At 39.6% G+C, this 18,923-nt stretch overlaps 1 protein-coding gene and 1 pseudogene across 1 annotated transcript in view; one reads left to right on the top strand and one right to left on the bottom strand.

Annotated features, from left to right (window-relative positions):
- The window catches only part of LOC113143885 (zinc finger protein 208-like), a 905,597-nt pseudogene that overhangs the window by 168,473 nt on the left and 718,201 nt on the right, over nt 1-18,923 (bottom strand).
- Nucleotides 1-18,923, top strand: part of LOC113143883 (sodium channel protein type 4 subunit alpha-like) — a 240,378-nt gene that overhangs the window by 63,563 nt on the left and 157,892 nt on the right. Inside the window, exons 6-7 of the mRNA XM_026329485.1 lie at nt 369-497; nt 15,857-15,948. Coding sequence (XP_026185270.1) covers nt 369-497; nt 15,857-15,948 — 221 coding nt within the window. The remainder of the gene's footprint in view (nt 1-368; nt 498-15,856; nt 15,949-18,923) is intronic.

Genomic DNA, 18,923 nt, shown 5'->3' with positions numbered 1-18,923 from the left:
TCCTTCTCTTCACCATATCCCTTGTATTCCTGCCATTCCTTTCCATCCTCTTTCCTTCTCCTTTTTTGTATTTATTCTCTCTTCCCTACTTTACTTTTGTCCATCTTTTCTTATTTCTCCTCCTCTCCTCCTTATTTTCCCCCACTTTCTTTTACTTGTTTCTTGCTTCCTTCCCTCTCTCATTGCTTTATTTAACTTTCTCATTTTCACTCTTACATCCTTTCCTCTCTCCATTTCTCTGCCCTTATTAAAATTCCTCCTCCCTCCCCATTGTTGCCCATTTTTCTATTTTTCTCTTTCCCCTAATGTCCTTTCTTTTTCTATTCATTCCCTGTCCTTTCATTTCCCTCCTCCCACCCCTTACTCAGGTATACTTTCACAGGTATCTATACATTTGAGTCTGTCATAAAGATCCTGGCAAGGGGTTTCTGTGTGGGACCCTTCACCTTCCTGAGGGACCCCTGGAACTGGCTTGACTTCAGTGTCATTGTCATGGCGTAAGTGAGACACACATATACAGTCACACCCACACATATCCAAGCCCGCTGACTGGCTTGCTCATGCCTACAATAAGATGATGCTCAAAGGCCCCCCAATCCTTCCCCAGACTATGCACAGGTTGCTGACTGGCCATAATGCACACTGATTAAAACTGTAGCTCCACTACTGAAATGATGGGAAATTGATAACAAACTAATTTAATGAATGAACATACTTTACGTCAATATACATGGAAAACATAGACCATCCGAAGACTCACCTGTTTGGACATTAAAGGCAAAGCTCGGTGGTTAGTAGGCTGTTAATAACTGTTGGCTAGATGTTCAAGCTAATGTTAGTTGACTGGATACTCAACTTGTTCTCAGTTAGTAGTAATGAGGTTGTGTAGGCCCTCACTTAAATAGGCCCTTGCATCTCTGCTGTGACTTCTTTTCAGTTTTTGGTGACTGGCATTTTTAAACATTTACTGGAGGTGTGGAGGAGCAGGCTGGATGTTAAATGTTGACCTTACAGTAGGTGACAGATCAAACCCTTTTTTTGCATTTTACGGACGGAAAGTGAAATTGTTCTGATCACTCTTCCAAGGAAAATTAGTATGATATAAATAACAAGCTTTTATGTGACTCACAACTAGTAGGCTCCTATACAATGTTTTTATAACGATGTATTTTTAACAAATTACTTCAGTAGATTACTTAAAAGTTAGTGGGCCCTTGAACAAGCCCCAGGACAAATGACCTGGTGTTACCCAGATGTCTTCCCCTTGCACACATTTTAAAATGAAACTCCGAAAAATTGACACTGCCCTTTTGTTTATGAAGAGCAGGGATTTGCAGAAATAAAGACAAAAAATGAAGGCACAGAATAAAAATAAAAACCTTTAACAACTTCATTGATAGCTATTAGAACCTTTAACTGCACTGCAAGCACCTTTCATTGTAAGCACCTGCACTAGCTTTCTCATTCATTATAATGAAACCACTCCACTGGTGTAGCAGTGGTTTTTGTGTTGAGAGAGCACTGACCCAGGAATATAAAGGCAGTGTCACAGTTGGCTTCATTTTTTTACAGATTATTTTTAACCAGTGGAATATGTTGGGAAGTTGATGTCTAGATATCTGTCTTTATATCTGAAAAAACTGACTGAGACAAAAATAAGATAAATAAAATATTTTAAAAAGTGGGGCAAAAATGCAAAGTTGGACTAATATCATGACCTCTCTGGATCAGGACCTGTCTGGACCATGACCTCTTTGGATCAGAGAGGTGTGTTTATATGGCTGCTGCTTAAATTAATCAGTTTTGGGCATTTAAGCATACCTTTGTGCCACCAGCCAGCAAAACCTTTTTGTTTTTCTGCAGCTTCCTTTACTGTGTGGGTTTCCTCTTTCTCTATGTGCTTTGTTTATTAGCACATGCTACGTAATGCCCCTATGCTACAACGCTGTTTCCAAAAAGTCAGTGTTGTGTAAAATGTAAATAAAAACAGAAGCAATGATTAGCTAATCATTTCTAAACCATGCTTTAATTGAAAAAGCACATAGACATGAAAGTGAGAGAGTATTGTTTTCTGAAAAATATAAGCACAATGAATTGGAATAAATTCACCCCAGAAATGTTTCAGAAAAGTAGTAACAGGGTTCCTCTCTAAGAAACATACATTTCTGTGGTTGCTGATACAGAGTCACAATGGCAGCTTGGCTAAAAAAAATAAACATATAAAGATGACCCACAAACATTTAAAAACACGCACTGGAGTCACATAAAGGTCACCAAACATCTTATTCACATATATACTACCTTATTTTAGTTTTATTTGGTGTCAAGTTACAATTAACACTTCTATAGATGTATTTTTTTTTTTTATTAAAAGCCCACCAGGAAAATGTCACAATTGTGCTGTTCCTGTCAGTGGAAGGCTTTTTATGTGAAGCATCTCAGCAGGATAACTCCTCCAAAGTGGAAATGACTGGCGTTAATCAGTAAATGAGAACAGAAACTGCAGAGTGGTGAGTTACATGACACAACTGTATTGTTGTGCTGATGGGATTAGGTCTGTGGAATTAAAATTAAAGACTAATGCAAGCCTGTCTCTGCAGCTGAGGTAAGTCAGTTTTCACAGCTAAGCAGAAGTGTATTTATTATGTTCAAACACATTTGCAAAGTAAGGAGAACTGCTGCTTTCTCACTACAGAACTTATAATTTCATTGTGCTGTCAGTCCGAACACTCTAGGCTGAAGAACAGAAAATAAACTTCAGACTACAGTGTGATATATCACTGATACTCTTAATTAGCACAAGTCTGGGGAGTTTAAAAATAACTTCTGGTGGTTAGCATTTGTTTCTTGTGGTGAAAGTGACACAAGACTGTATTTAAATACACTCCATTGTATACTTTTCGTCCACTGCATGCTAGTCTACATTTCTGCCTCTATTTCAGAACAAATGAATTATTTTTATTTCACTTCTTTTGAATGTTGGCATTTGGCATTGGTGTTAATATTGGTATTTGAACTGGTTATAGTTAGTTAGTTGCTATATTAGTATTAAAATTTTGGATACAAATTATTTTATCAGTAAGAATAAATAAGCCATTAATTAGATTTATTATAACAAATATTGAGTGAGCCACATTTACATAATACTTATTTTGATTAACTGATAACATTTAGCTGATAATATTTCTATAATTTAAATTTTGTTCATTTTGAATGAACCTAAACTTTTTTTTTGTTGTTGTTGTACTGGTATTTTTAAATGCTGCTGCCACCACAGCATGTTCGAATGTAAAGATAGTGACCAGTAGTTCTTAGGACACATTTACTAAAACGCCCTGCAAACTTAACAACATCACATGTCCAGACCTTACCAGACCTTACCAGGCCTTACCAGACCTTACCAGACCTTACCAGGCCTTACCAGGCCTTACCAGACCTTATCAGACCTTACCAGACCTTACCAGACCTTATCAGGCCTTACCAGACCTTACCAGACAAGCGGTTGAACCTGAGTGCATTCCAGACAATATACATAACAATGTCCTACGTCAGCATGTCATGCGTAATCTTGTGTGTGCCGATTCATTGATTCGAAAACACAGTGCCAGTAGGACACCTGTTACAGGTGGTTGTTTGAAGATATAAGACATCTCTCAGGTTCGTTAGCTTTTCAGAAATAAAGAAGAAGTCAGTCTTCACTGATTTCTCTTTGGTCCTGATTATTTTCTAGGCACAGGCCTGTATTAGGTTCCTTTTGTGGATACAAATGGGTGTTTAAGGAGACTGATTTTTAATTAGACAGACTGCGATCTATTATCTATACCACCCATCCTGTAGATAGTTATGAGGTCATAGGAGCTGATCCCAGGCCAGACCTTTGTAGGATACCTGGGCTGACACAAGGACAGACATCTATTAGTAATTTGCACTCAGAAGTCAGCCTAACCTGTTTGGGTTTTTACTGTGAGAGGTAGCCAGATTACTTGGAGAAAACCCATGCAAACAGGGAGAATATGCAAACGCCACTTAAAAAACCAGGGGTCCAACAAAGGCTCCAACCCAAAACCTTCTGGATATATAAGGCAATAGTGCTAACCACTGGCTCAGTGTTTCCACCTGCTGCCATAAGTTCTGAATGTGAATAAGACCTACAGTAAATTAAAACTGTACTTTAACATGACTGTTTTTTGTTTATATTCCTTAAACTTTAGCTAAGTAATAAAATCTTTTTTAGTAGCCAATACTCAAATATTCAATGTCATAGTGTCCTTGAAATGAACTAATTTAGACAATGACAGTTTTAACACCACTTGATCTCAAGGCTTTAGATTAAAACTTAAACAACTTAAAAAAACAGCAGAGATAGAGTTTAGTAGTTTAACAGCAGCAGAAGACCTTTGCCATCACTCAAATCATGTTGGAGCTCATTTTTTGTTTTCCTTCATACAAGCTCTTTAAATAGGAAAAGCAGAGTTACCAGTGTTACTAGACTAAAATCACATAAAAAAAACAACAAAACAGCCAATAAGTGAGCAAAATATGCAGCAGAAACATAATAAGTCTAAAGTGGGACATGAATATTTCTGGACTGGATGATGCATTTGATTAATATGGTGACTTTATTCAGCACTTTAATAGAAAAAAAGAAAAAAAGTGGTTTTCTCTGTGACAACCATGCATTTTCCAAATTACAGGTATGAAAAGTTGAAGGCTCTCTAAACTCACTCAGCACTTAAATGACATAAATAAAAATGTCAGACTGTCAGTTCAAGTCAGAGAAAACAATGAAAATAAACTGCAGCTCTGAGTCTTTTTCCTCTGAACACTGTTAGTGACAACCACTCTGTGAGCGACAGACTGCCTTTTTGTTTCAGAAAGAAAGAGCGTGACCTGTCCACTTAGGTAATTGACTCACTGATGGAAAATTGCTGTGGTTTGGTTTGGTTAGTGATCAGGCGGCGATCAATCAGAGAGCTGAGGAGCAGGAGGCATGTGGCGAGGGACACCGCTGGGAAGATAAACGATCACAATGAACCAATCAGATCAATAACTGACCCCAAGGCTCGGCTTGGAGGTTACTGCACGGTGTAATGAAGCAGTATCACCTCTGCTGCAGCTGCTTGATAAATTGAAACATCTTGATGAAGGTGCCCTCAGATCGTGGGATGCCGTTTCTGCTAAGTTACATAATACAACCCTGATGACCTGCTACCAAATCTCTTAGTGGGGAAAAATGGCTTCACTTAAAGGACAAATTCACCATTAAAACACTTGCCACTTAAAACATATATCTGCTGGTGATGTACAGTACTTTACATTCTGCCTGCGTTCTGTAGTTCAGATTCAGTCTCTCCTTTCTGTGAATACCTGACCAAATAAAGACACAGTGACATCTTATCCAGACTGTCCACTGCAAATTAGATTTATATTCTATTAAATATCTTTGCCGAATACAATTAGGAGGAAGCATAACTGCTGCTTGTATTATGTTCACTGGCAACATTATTTCCAGTGAAGTAATTGTGAGAAAGCTGGTTGAGTGCATAAAGCTCACCACTTGGACAACAGAGTGTCACCTTGTGCACCCTGCTTGTTTTTAGGTTTAAGTTGTAAGTTAAGCATTACAAGAAATGGTGGCTTTGGGCAAATGTTTTAAAAAGGGAACATGTCCTGACTCACTATGCAAACAATTATTGAATTTTAAATATTTAAGGCCATAAATCTTTCCTAACTGTAGCCACGTATGCTTATTCCATAGACACATGTTGCTTTTGTTTGTTTCTTACAAAATCCATCCATCCATCATCTGTACCTGCTTATTCCTGAACCAGGGTCACAGGGATCTGCTGGAGCCTATCCCAGCTCTCTTTGGGTGAAAGGCAGGGGTCCACCCTGGACAGGTCTCTTATAAAATCCACTGATAGAAATTATTTCTCTATATACATGTAATTTTTAAGAGAATAGGTTTCCACTTGTGCCAAAAAAAAAAACAAAAACATGTTTTCTGGGCTATAAGTCGCATGAGAGTATAAGTTGCTTTTAGCAAAAACAGCCTTGTTGAACAGAAAAAACATATATTAGTCACTTTTCGTGTGTGAGGCGCATTTCTAATTGTACCAGTTATAGTATAAATTGGTCTCATTTTTTGATGATTGAGATGAAACAGCATCTCCTCCTCCTCTCTCAGGTTGTCTGAATCTCGACACTCACTCCAGATATTGTTTCAGCTGCAGACTTTATTACCTGCACTTTGAAATCTGCAGCATAGCTCTTTTTCTTTTTTCACTTGTGTTACACTCGTAGTTAGAGTTTAGCATGAACATAAACATTTTTATTTGTTCTGCGGTACAAAGTTATCTTCAATTGAGTCAAGAGTTCCATCTAACACGAGTGACTGCTCCACAAAATTGCTGTAAATATACACATATAAATCACAGGATAAGCCAGAGGAGTAAAAAAAGTGTGACTTGTTATTTACATAAGAATTTGTCTAAAATGAAAAATTTGACTGATTGAGCTGTTCTTCATCTGTTATTATTATTTTCTGCCATACTGTTGATTGCCTAAAATCAATAACTTAATGCCATAAAGAATGTCTATATAGTTAGTTAGTTGCTAATCTGTCAGAAAAGGTCAGTTTTTAGCAGCAAACAGTGAGACTGTAATGACAATTCAGACAAATGAATGGCATTAATTTGAAAAGCTAAATTAAGTAATTCCATGGCTTGATTCCATAATTCAGGAGGATCAATTATCCACTTGATAATTGGAGAGTCTTTACTAACTTGAGTAAATTAAATAAGTTTATTATGCAAATGACTAATTTATTAAAAATATTTCCTATGACATTTGTGCGCATGTGGCTCACTCTAAATATACATTCAATATACATTTTCCTTGAATGTTATAAAAATGAGAAGTTTTGAAAAGGTTTGATTTGAAAAGTTACAATTCTGAAAACTGACTTCCATAAACTGTTGAACTTAGAAATGTCACAACAGAACAACATATCAGTATCATGATTCTTCTCTTTAAAGACAATAGGCATGACTTAGCTTAAAGGAACCTGCAAAGACACTGATCAGCCATAAAAGAAAGGCAGGAAAAGTGAATAACACTATTATCTCATTACAATGACAGCTGAAGAATAAATTAGGCAGAAAGTGAGCAGTCAGTTTTTAAGCCGATGTTTTGGTAGCAGGAAAAACTGACAAGGATTTGAATGATTTTGACAATGTCCAAACTGATGGTCCGAACTGGTTCAGGGCGTCTATGAAACGGCAGGTGTTGTTGGGCTTTCCCAGTCTGCTTCGTCTTCTCCTTTCAGCTGCTCTCTTCAGGGGTCTCCACAGTGAATCATCTGCCTCCATTTAACCCTATCCTCTGTCTCCTCCTCACCCACACCAACTATCCTCATGTCCTCCTTCACTACATCCAAGAACCTCCTCTTTGGTCTTCCTCTAGGCCTCCTTCCTGGCAGCTCTAACCTCAGCATCCTTTTACCAATGTATTCACTGTCCCTCCTCTGAACATGTCCAAACCATCTCAATCTGGCTTCCCTGGCTTTTTCTCCAAAACATCTAACATCAGCTGTCCCTCTGATGTCCTCATTCCTGATCCTATCCATCCTCGTCACTCCCAGAGAGAACCTCAACATCTTCAGCTCTGCTACCTCCAGCTCTGCCTCCTGTCTTTGTCTCAGTGCCACTGTCTCTAAACCAGACAACATTGCTGGTCTCACCACTGTCTTGTCCACCTTTCCTTTCATTCTTGCTGACACTCTTTTGTCACACATCACACCTGACACTTTCCTCCATGCAACCACAAGGGGGCACAATCCAGTGTCTTCATGTGTCAGTCCCAAGTCCAGGTAAATGCAGAGGGTTGTGTCAGGAAGGGCATCCGACGTAAAATTTAAGCCAAATCAAATATGCGAATCACAAATATGACTTCCCAGCCTGCAATAGTCAGTATTTACCAAAAGTGTCCAAGGAAGCACAACTTGTGAAGCGGGGACAGGATAATGAGTGCTCAAGGCTCACTTATGAGTGTATCGAGCAAAGCAATCTGTTCCAGTCCCACAGAAGAGCTACTGTAGCACAACCTGCAGAAAAACCTAAAATTGCAGACCTCTGATCAGGTTGCTGTATTTGAAATGTGTAATGTTTCGCTCAGTGAGTAACAGCAAACTTTCCTCTGTATTACTCATGTGAAGAGCTCTTTGTAATTATAAAAAAAGGAAAAAAGCAGAAAGTCCAACTGGGCACCATGATGACTAAAGCATTCACCAATGATCACTTTCACTGTTTTCTACAGTCACAGGGCATCAATAGCATTTTGTTTTACTGTTTGACCACATGAAGGGCCCAGCTGTAAAAAAAGACCATCTGTGTAGCAGTGAGATGGTCCTTTGATGGTGACCGTGACAGACAGGCGTCACGTGAGGGTATGTGGGGCTGTGCAGCAGCAGATGAGTCAGAACCCCTGTGCTGACCCATATCAGAAGGAATGTGAAAATCAAGTCTGAGCCGTGGAGGCCCCACCTCACAATACAGGACTTAAAATGTCTGATTCTAACATCTTTGTGTCAGATACTAGAGGACACCTTCAGAGGTCTGGGGGAGGGTCAGAGCTGTTTTGGAAGCACAAGGGACTAGGCTGGTGGTTTTAATGTTGTGGATGAGCACTGTAAATTGCTAATTATTCTCAAGATACTAAACTCACAGGCATTTTCTAGTTGCTCTGTAAAAGATATTCTGGGAAACTGAATGAAATTTTTAAGCACTTTCAGTAAATGTGAACGTTGGAAAAGTAAATCTACACTAATCGTTGATCTCTCATTTAGCTTCACATACACACCCACAATGTGACTACCCTTGGTCCTTGAACCATGGGCCGTCCTGTGATCAGATGGATCTTTAGCATGACAGGGACACATAAGTCACCACTTCACACACACACGCACACACGCACACGCACACACAAACCATCCTGACATGGTATGTCCATTTATGTATGTATGTACCTACAAATACATACTGTACACACACTTTGCCCCTGACACATCACCCTTCTGTGCCTGGGCTTTATTAAAACCAGAGTGATGGTCAGTAAATAGACACACCCCTCCTGATACACACACACACACACACACTAAACATCTGATTGATGCTCTCATCCCCTCCTACCAAGTCAGGATTCCCATGGTAACAGAGTCCATTGCCCTCCCCTCCTCAACACACACACATACATTCAGCCTGCCCTGTGTTACTGGTATTGCTGGTGTAATGACATGTTAATGGCTGCTGTCACCAGATCAGCAGCAACAGACTCCCCAGTTGTTTTCACAGCATTAAAGGTGCAATGTTTAATGTCTTTCCAGCATAATAGAATCAGCAGTAAATCATCACAACATCGGAGTTACTACAGTAATGAAACAAGTCTCTAGTCAATCTGAACATCAACTTTTGCCATTTATTTTCCACTGGACTCCACTGAATCAGATTCTTTTGCTTTACATTAGAAAACAGACACAGATGCTGTAGGTGCATTTAGACTTAATGCCAAGCAAATTGCATTTGCAACTCAAGTAGGAACAAGAATACAAGTTTTTAATTATTGCAAATTATACAAAAAGATTTGTGCTTATCCTCTGGAATTACACATGCAGTTTATGGCTGTTTGGAGACGAGTAACATTGTAACTTTAGCAAAATCAGAGACTGTGATTTTGTGTGATTTGTCCAAAAAACACAAGGCAAAAATTTGTCATTGCTGCATTTAAATGGTGAATACAGTGAAGCTGCCAGTGTGCCAATGATCACCACTCACATGAAACATGAATAGCTTTTATAAAAATTATTGCATAAGCAGTTTACACACACCTTCTGCCAATTAATTGGCATTAAGTCTGATAATAATCAACTTTATTAAACTGTAAAATCTTCCAGAAGAAACATCCAGAGGCTCCACAGCTGACACCCCCTTCAATCCATAACCTCATATTCCAAAAAATAATTTTTTGTATACCTTTTGACTGTGTGACCTCTCAGATTGACTCCAAATACAGTTCACAATAATTTGCATTTCCTTTTTGTTTTTTTTTTACCCTGACAACAATCTTAAAATGAAAAGTGTTACTTTTGGAAATACCCACCCCAATAGACTTGTGTCATAATCTTAAACTGATGATGTGACAAGTGAGAAGAGCTGCACACTGGATTAGATCTTGAAAAATGTACTCCTCAATCACTTTCTTAAGTAGTCATTAATTCATTTAAAACCAAGTAACAACCAAGTCACTCTGTCCTCTGGACTGTCTAGACCAATGTATAGATAATGGTGTAAGTAGGTAAAAATCCATGTACTGTCTAATCTGTAGCACAACTCATGAACATTACAACCACAGCAGAACTGATCCTTGAGCTTTTTTACTGTGAAGTGTTCCTGGTCGTCAATGGTTCCATGTCCTGGTCATCTCTTTCTGCATCTAAACAGCCTGTTCAGGCAACTGTGCCTTCCTCTCCATGCCTCCAGTGTGATTCAATCAGCCTGCCAGTCAGAGCCATTGAAATATGAGCGGTAATGGAGGGCCGTTAGCAGCTTGGGATCAAGTGACTCATTTTAATGGGGAATCCAAAATGGCTACTTTTACAGCTCTCACAGCCTCTTTTGATTCAGTCTAAATCTATCTCTCCTGTTTGGGATTTCATTCTGGTGTATCTCAAGGACAGAAACAAACGGACATTGATTCTCACAGAAAATATTTTTCAGAGTGTTGGTTGTCTCGCACTACTTCTAACCTGAAACCACCCAAAAAAATCTTTGTTAACCTCTTAACACATACCACTCATTTTCACCCCAAAGATCAAAAATACTGCAACAAAATTAAAAGTCTTACTGTTCTTCAACCTTGTTGATTACACTTATAAATCTTATAAATAAAACACACCACCTACTTGCAGTGTTTATGCAGTGTCCCATAAACAACACACTGGTTAATATACTGAAAGTGCACATCATTTCATGATCAATTCTTATCCTGATTACTCATCTATACAGGTACATTTGGGGATGGCATGATGCTCATAATATTAGTTATGGCCTCAGCTACAATAATTATTATGAATACTTTAAAAAGTCACGTTTAACTATGTGCAACACATGGACATTAAACTTATACAAGGAAGCTGGCAAATCCTTGCAAACATTATGTTCAAGTTAGTTTATCACAATTTTATCACAATATGACAATCTTAACAGACAGAAATCTCACTTTTGACAGTATATAACCAAAGAAATCCTACCTTTGTTGTTCTGACTGCTCTCCAAAGTCACTTCTCAGAACACACGACCCTGAACCGCATGAGTATCGTTAGTGATTTTTTTTCCATGAGAAAGCGTTCAGAAGAGGATCGCAGCAACTGTCATGACGCATTAAGATGTAACCTAGCTAACGTTAGCTTTGAGCTAATATATACTGTACATAACAGGGCTGCCAAGTTTCACCAAAGGCTCAGAGTGAGATTTTATTAAAACAGACAAATTCATCCAAGCATTTATTTTTATAATTTTTTTTTAACATCAGAACTGAATCCTGCTTACACTGTCACATTGTGGGGACAGTGGCTTTCTCATGGGGACCAGCGCCAGGTCTCCCATCATGTAAATTAGTGGTTCCTCCAGTAAAAAGGCAACTGCTTGTTTTCCAAAAATTCCTGATTTACTCACTGTTGATTACCTGGATCAAGTGTGTTCAGTCAATCAGAAGCTGGAAAATACCATCTCAGATGAGGGTGGAAGTGGGGGAAGACAAAGTTAATTGGTCCACTCAACATCTGTGGTGCGGACATTTAAGTGGTGCAAGCCTACCACTGTTTAGGTGTGCATCTGGACAAAAGGTTGGACTTTTTGGAACACAACTTTTCCTCCTAAGGCAGAAAAAGATGCTTCAAACTATGGTAGGTACTGGCGAACTGTCCAGGGTGTACCCTTGCCTTTTGCCCGTAGAGGGCTGGGATAGGATCTAGCAGATTGCCATGACCCTAAATAGGAATACGTGGGTACAGATGATGGATGGATGGTAGCAAGTGTGCTGTTTATTCTGCAGTCTGTTGGGGAGGCAGCATAAAACACAAGGATGCAAGGCGGCTGGACAAACTGGTGCAAAAAGCTGGTTCAGTGACTGGAATGAGGCTGGACTCACTGGAGGCTGTGGTGCAGAGATGCAGACAGACAAAGGTAGAGTCCATCCTGGAATACACTGGCCATCCCCTTCACAACATCCTGATGGAGCAGAGAAGCAGCTGCAGTGGACGACTCACCTCACTGAGCTGCAGGACTGAACCATACAGGAGATCCTTCATCCCGACTGCCATTAGGCTCTAAAACACCTTAGCCAATGACAGATGACAACTGACTACTGACTTATTAATTAACTACGAGACTACCTGAATTTCCCTTTGGGGATGAATAAAGTCTTCCTTGATATCTAAAGAACAGACAGATGCAATGAAAAAGAAAGAAAAAATTCATAACTAAATACCTATTGTGCACCCAAAAAAGTATTTAAACATTTGGGGAGAATGTTTTTGTTAAGATAAATTACAGCACCTCGTATTCACAAGACTAGCATTTTCTCTAAGATAGCATTCTGAACTGGCAATCTGTTGTTACACTGTTTGATGACACTCTCTTCATTGCAAATCCTGCCTTTACAGAGACGATCACTTCACTTCCAAACGAAAGGCCAACACTGCACAGAACATTGTGAGCACAACTAGCTGGATGCTACAGACTTTAACAAACTTTAAACTGACAGAAGGTCTGTGATTATGTACATTAACCTTTTATGCAAGGTTTCCCTTGCCTTGGCCCAAGAGTGAAAACTGTCTTCAAACTCTTGTGTAGTTACTACGTTACCCTGAATTCACAGCACTTCATTTGCTTTCCACAGCGGCAGTGTGTGCTAAGCTAAATATGGAAGGCATATTTATGTTGGGATTCTCAGTGAGGTATGACGTGAGTGCGTGTGAACTGGCTGAATTGCGTGACGCTCACGGCGAATGCGTGAGACTTGGCAGCCCTGAAATAACTAGGCAACAACCAGGCAGGTCAGCCATCCAATGGTTTTGTTCAGACCTAACGAAATGACTCTTTCAGGCTTGATGCTACCACTGATGATGGAGTTTTATTTTATGTTGTGAACATGGCTGATGCAAAGAGAAATTGAAGAAATGTGGCAAAAATGCTTTTGAAAGGAATGGCCACTTTTAATTTTCCATTATTCCTGCTTGTGAATATCTTCATGTTATATTGGTGAAGGGTGTGGACTTGGGTAGTGCGTAATTGGTTAGACTCAAAGGGCATCATCAGGTTTTTGTGCATTTTAGAGTGAGAAACAAACAGTGCCATATGTAAGTAACTGCTATGGAAAATACGTACAGGTTGGAACTGAAGTTCTCTTTTTGAGGGTACAGGACGCATTTGCATTTCCAGCTTTGAGCTCTAAAATGTCCCTAAAGCTGTATTAAAAGGCAAACGTCAACACATAGATAATAATATTTACACATTTACATCATTTTAAATCATGTTTGTTCAGCAAAAAATTGTTTTATTTGTTATTACTGCCTCAACCATTAGTGAATATTGTTCTTCGGGTTGGGGTGTATCTTTATTTCTGTGCACAAGCAGGGGAACAGTAATGTCGAGTTAAAATATTAGTCTGTAACATATAAATATGTGCTCAAAATTCAACATACTCACATATAATGTATAGTCTTGGTGTGTTATGTGAGCTCTTTGAAGTGAAAAATGCATCTTCTTTAAAAGACGTATTTGCATTAACTAAGTCCAAGGACAGACAACACCAATGTTATCACTTCAATTTTGTTATTTGTGAAGTATCTTCAAGTTTCACTTTTTTTTTTAAACAGATTAAATTACTCACAGGAATTGTTAACATTTGTTAACATGAAATAATGAGGGCATCTTATTGGCCACATACTCCACTGAGCAAAGGAAGCATTAGAATTGGCATCAGTGAGAAACTTAAAACTTTCAACTTCAAAAAAGAACATTAATTTATAGCATTTGCCAAATTTAGACCAAGATGCTAATGTAAACTTATCCACAAGCAATTTAATACTTATATTTGTGGCAGCTGCTCTACACTTTGTGAAATCTGTCATTTTACTGAGCACTGGGAGTGACAAGAGACATTGCCTGGCATCATGTGAAAAGGGTCCATTGTTTGGGAGGTGGTGCATTTGGCACTCTAGGACATCAGGAGTGTACTAATCTCTACAGTATTTTCAGATGCTGCTGTGTTTGTCTTCTTGTGTTGTATGTTGACAACGACTACACTGCCTCCCTACAGGCTGTTAACAGAGTTTGTCAAAGTAGGGAACCTGCAGGCGCTGAGAACCTTCAGAGTGCTGAGAGCTCTGAAAACTATCTCAGTTATCCCAGGTAAGGCCTCGCCATCACCAAGAACAAGGGAAAAAAACAAAAAAAAACCTGAAACAAAAAACCAAGTTGTTGACGTAATGTCATTGTGAACGTCCGCTGTTGTTTGTCACATGCCTGCCATGTTTTGCGGCAGCAGCCCACTTCCCATCCTCTACCCAGTCAGGGGTCACAGGTCAAATCACCTGATCTGCATTAAAGAAACAGCAAAGAAGGAAAGTCAAATATGTTTAAACGGAACACATGATAACTGGAGGCGTTTGATTTAAAATCGCTGGCAGCAGCACTTTTGTGTTTGGGATACTTGGTAATATTCTGGGTGTCTTTGTAACTTCTTGGTAGTTTTGACCACCTCATCTACAAGGGTGAGCAGCTAACTATGCAGCACTTGCATACTCAATGATGCCATATCAGGCAACTTTTGCTAATAATGTGATAACTCTTTAGTTATTAACTTTTTGTTAATACTTTTAAAGTATTCACTTTTTTTGCTATCAATTACAACCAGAGCTGCAGGTAGTTTAGAGTTTTAGGCTAACTAGAAAACGCTGTCTAACTGGATCATTATGAAGAACAGTCATATTCATGTGACATCTGCTATTAATCAGGTTAGATTTGTAATTCGTGTTAACGTGAAGAGGGTGTGTTTTGTTGTGTTAGGCTCAATGCTAATGTTAGCTTATAAGAGAAATTGATAAGTTAAGTTATTTAGCAACAAGCATCCAAGCTTGATTTTGAAAAAAAAAAAGCTTTTTAAATCATATTATCTCACTGTTTTGTAGCAATTTTCCTGTTCCTGTCCTAAATACAAGTGTATTAACAAATGACAAATACTATAAACATCAACAGTATTCTGCATGTATGTATATTTGTTATATTTGTTACAGACATAATAAACTTCAGTTAACTTTTTAGCCTAGTGATGTCTCACTCTCTATGGCTAAAAACTTGACTGACTAGTTGCTTGAGTTTAAATTAATCAGTAACAATTCTTTTCAAAAAGCTAGGTTTTGTTTTTCTGCATTTCTCTGGTCCAGGTGACACCAGTTCACACTAGATACCCAGAATATTAGCTAAAAAACTAAACAATTGAGTGTCAATGTTATTGCTGAGATTGAAACCTTCCTTCCATATCTTGAGAGCCTTCTTTGACTTGAGTTCGACTCCAATTACAGTTCATGTGGACAACCTTGACCATCTGATTTCCCCTTCTTAAAAGTCAGAGTGTCTGGCTTGAAACTCCTGTTATCATCCAGTCTGCCCTGTCTCTACCGTATCTCTGTCTCTATATCTCCCTCTAGCTCTCCTTCTGTGTTGGATCATTGTTATTGTGTGTTCAAACCCTTCTATGTTTGTCTGTTTTTGTGTGTCTGTCTCCCGGCTTATTGCAGATATGTGACTGAGTTTGTGGACCTGGGTAATGTGTCAGCCTTAAGAACATTCAGGGTGCTGCGAGCGCTTAAAACCATCTCTGTCATCCCAGGTGAGGAAGTGAATACAAGGGAGTGAATATCAAACACACTCCTCCTGGCTTCAAAGTGATGGGCTCATTAAATGAGTGACTGAAATTTCATCTCGCATACTACAAAACAATATAATATCAACTTCATAGCATTCATTTTAAAGCAATGTGAATAGAGAAAGAAGTTTTTCTGGTGTGGACATCAGAGGTTTAGCAAAAAGCAAATTTACCCTGGAAGGATCTGGAGTGAGTTGAGCGCTGTTATAAGAGTAAAAAAAGGAAATGGCTCCAAATGCTTAATGAAAAGGCTCACTGTTTAATGTTTTGATGATACAAATTGAACCCAAATTCCCACGTATAATTGAATTTATGTTAATGATGAAAAAAATTGTGTTTGTCAACTGGCCATAATTGAAAATATAGGCCTGCTTTACTGCTGTGTTTCCAGAGATTGCTGAGATAAACAAGGTTTTAAGCCTGCTAATATTGCCTAAATGATTATTACAATGCTATTTCCCAATAACAAGGAAAGAATAAAGGTCCACTTTTAGTAAGTCTGAGTAGTTTGCTAAATAGAAACAAAGCCGAAAATGGAAACCACGGCCAAGCTCTAGCTGTTCATTGTCAACACGTCGCAGATGAAGCTTTTAAGTCACAATATATTTCATCTGTACTGTGACAAATATAAAAATTCAACTTTTCAACTGCTGGCTAGCCTCTGTATGTCTTCACTCTACATGCTAACATGCATTGCTGACAACTGTTTGACATGCCTTAAAACACCATCGCAGTGGTCATGTTATAACAATGTCTAAAACATGTCATAACCATAATAATAGTAGCAACATGTGACAAGCAGTGTGTGCAGTCATAACTGAACATATTCACAACAAGTCATTTGTTAGCTTATGGACACTATGTAAACAAGCTGATTCTATTTGCCAACAGAAGAGCAGTGTTAGGTGTAAATTTAAACAGTAGTGTCTACTTCTAATGAGCTAACTAAAACAAATAAGGGCTTTCAAGCGAAATGCTTCTTTCATTTGGTAAGATTTGTCTGAGCACAGTTGTCTTCACACTTTCTGTTATCACTGTTCCTGCTGTTTTTACCATATGTTTGTGTGTGTGTTGTGTTGTCAAATGTTCCTGGGGGTTTGTTGCCTGCCTGTTTTGATGTAGGTGATGAGACCTAAGTGGCAATACTTTTGAAAAACTTAAGGTTGCCATATATATAGTAGATATAGTATATTTCTTATGAATTTTCAATTATTTTTTAAAAATGTATTCCTTTTAATGCATAAAGATGGCTGCTCTTCAGGTTCACGCCATAATCTGCATGTTTAACTTAAACCAAAACAATATAGTGATGTTTAGTTCTGTGACATTAGCCACAGCCTTCTAGGCTATTGTTATGAGCTCTGTCTTGTTCTCGCGCTAGTGCACTGAAGAGAAAACTGTCTTCCGCCTCCTAGGAGTGGGCCCCATTACTGCCTGAACCAAGTGCCTCAATCATGCCTGCATTACCCACATATGTACAACGGTTCAGATGGGATCCTCCCTTCCTTTTCTTCTTCAGCTTTGCAGTGAAGAGCATTGCTCCATACATTAGTGGCTACTTTTTCAGGGACAACCTGCGTGAGTAGCATAGGAGCTGAGCACACTGGCGTGGCACTGACTCCCTGGGCAGTGAGCTCCTTCTGTAAGTAGCTGTCTCTGGCAGAGCTACGCCGGTGTGCAGAGCTATTGCACTCCCTCTCTCCCTCAATTGCTCCCACCGCCACCTCTTCGGCACCACCTGGCAGAATCACTACTGCTCAAACTCATGATGGCCCCAGAATCAGATGAGCTCCCCTGCATCCCTGGTCCCCTTTGAGGGAATGCACCCTCTCCCAACCTGGGAGCCAGTGTGGGAGTAAGCTATGATGGCCTCCACTGCTACTCTGTTGCTGGCTTTGAGACAGTTACTGCATGAAATGCTTGACATTTTCCAGACAAGGCCTAACTGATGCAGTGTTCCGGCATCTGGCCCCGCATCATGTGTCTGGCCCTGTTCATCCACCACCGCCACAGTCTCAACCTTCTTTTCTATCACCCAGGTGGCACACTTGATGATGTGGGGATTCCCCACTGTCCCTCCACTGAAGCAGTCCCTGTCTTCACTCTTTGCAGGATGTGTTAGCAGCTAAGCTAGCAGATAGGCCCAAACAGTGTGCCTGGTAAGCTGCTGCCATGGCTAACAATGTCGAGATCCTGGGTCACTCTCTTTCTGAGTTAGCACCTGATCTAAATCCTTGCCCCTTGGCCAGGCTGAGGAGGTGGGCAAGGTGGCAGGATGCATTTTTGCTCTCAGTGCCCCTCTAGCAGTGGTTGTGACTCACATCGCAGACCATGGCTCACTGGAACATCTTGCTGCACCTCTCCCCAATCTTAGATTCAGTGACGAGTGAACTGTTGGGGGGACCCATCAGCCACAATGGCCTGTTGGGCCCCAGTTTTCAGGAGCTTGTGAACAAGTTCCAGTCAGAAGCAGATGAAACGGAAAGTTGGCTCTTGCTGTTGCTTTGACTCCATTTAGGTTTGGAGTTAAATTTTTGGTTTTAAAACATTGCAAAGAGGCTGGAAGCATGTGTGGTGATCGGAGCCAGATCCAGGCATGGGCAGGGGTGGGCTTAGTGAAAGACAGAATTTATCTATTAGTTTTTATGATTTATACTTTGGTGAAGGCGATCTAAGGCAGGCTGCATGTTAAGAAGTTTAAGGGATGGCTGCAGACTGCCCCAACCAATCAAAAAATAACACCATTTCCTCTGTTTTTATTGGCTGAAAGCTTCTATGCTCTCCACACTCGCGACTCATCTGCAGTGCAGAGATGCAGATTCAGTTTCTGACAGACAAGAACACGAGCGATAACAAGCAGTAGTATTTGCGTGCAGTGCATAGATTTTTGGTGCCTATAAGGAAGCCTGATAGTGGCAGCTGCGACGCTGCTACTGTTG

This window comes from Mastacembelus armatus, unplaced genomic scaffold (genome assembly GCF_900324485.2).
Source record: "Mastacembelus armatus unplaced genomic scaffold, fMasArm1.2, whole genome shotgun sequence".
Classification (NCBI taxonomy): Eukaryota; Metazoa; Chordata; class Actinopteri; order Synbranchiformes; family Mastacembelidae; genus Mastacembelus; species Mastacembelus armatus.
The sequence above is the reverse complement of the archived record's forward strand: the minus strand, read 5'-3'. Positions and strand labels throughout refer to the sequence as shown.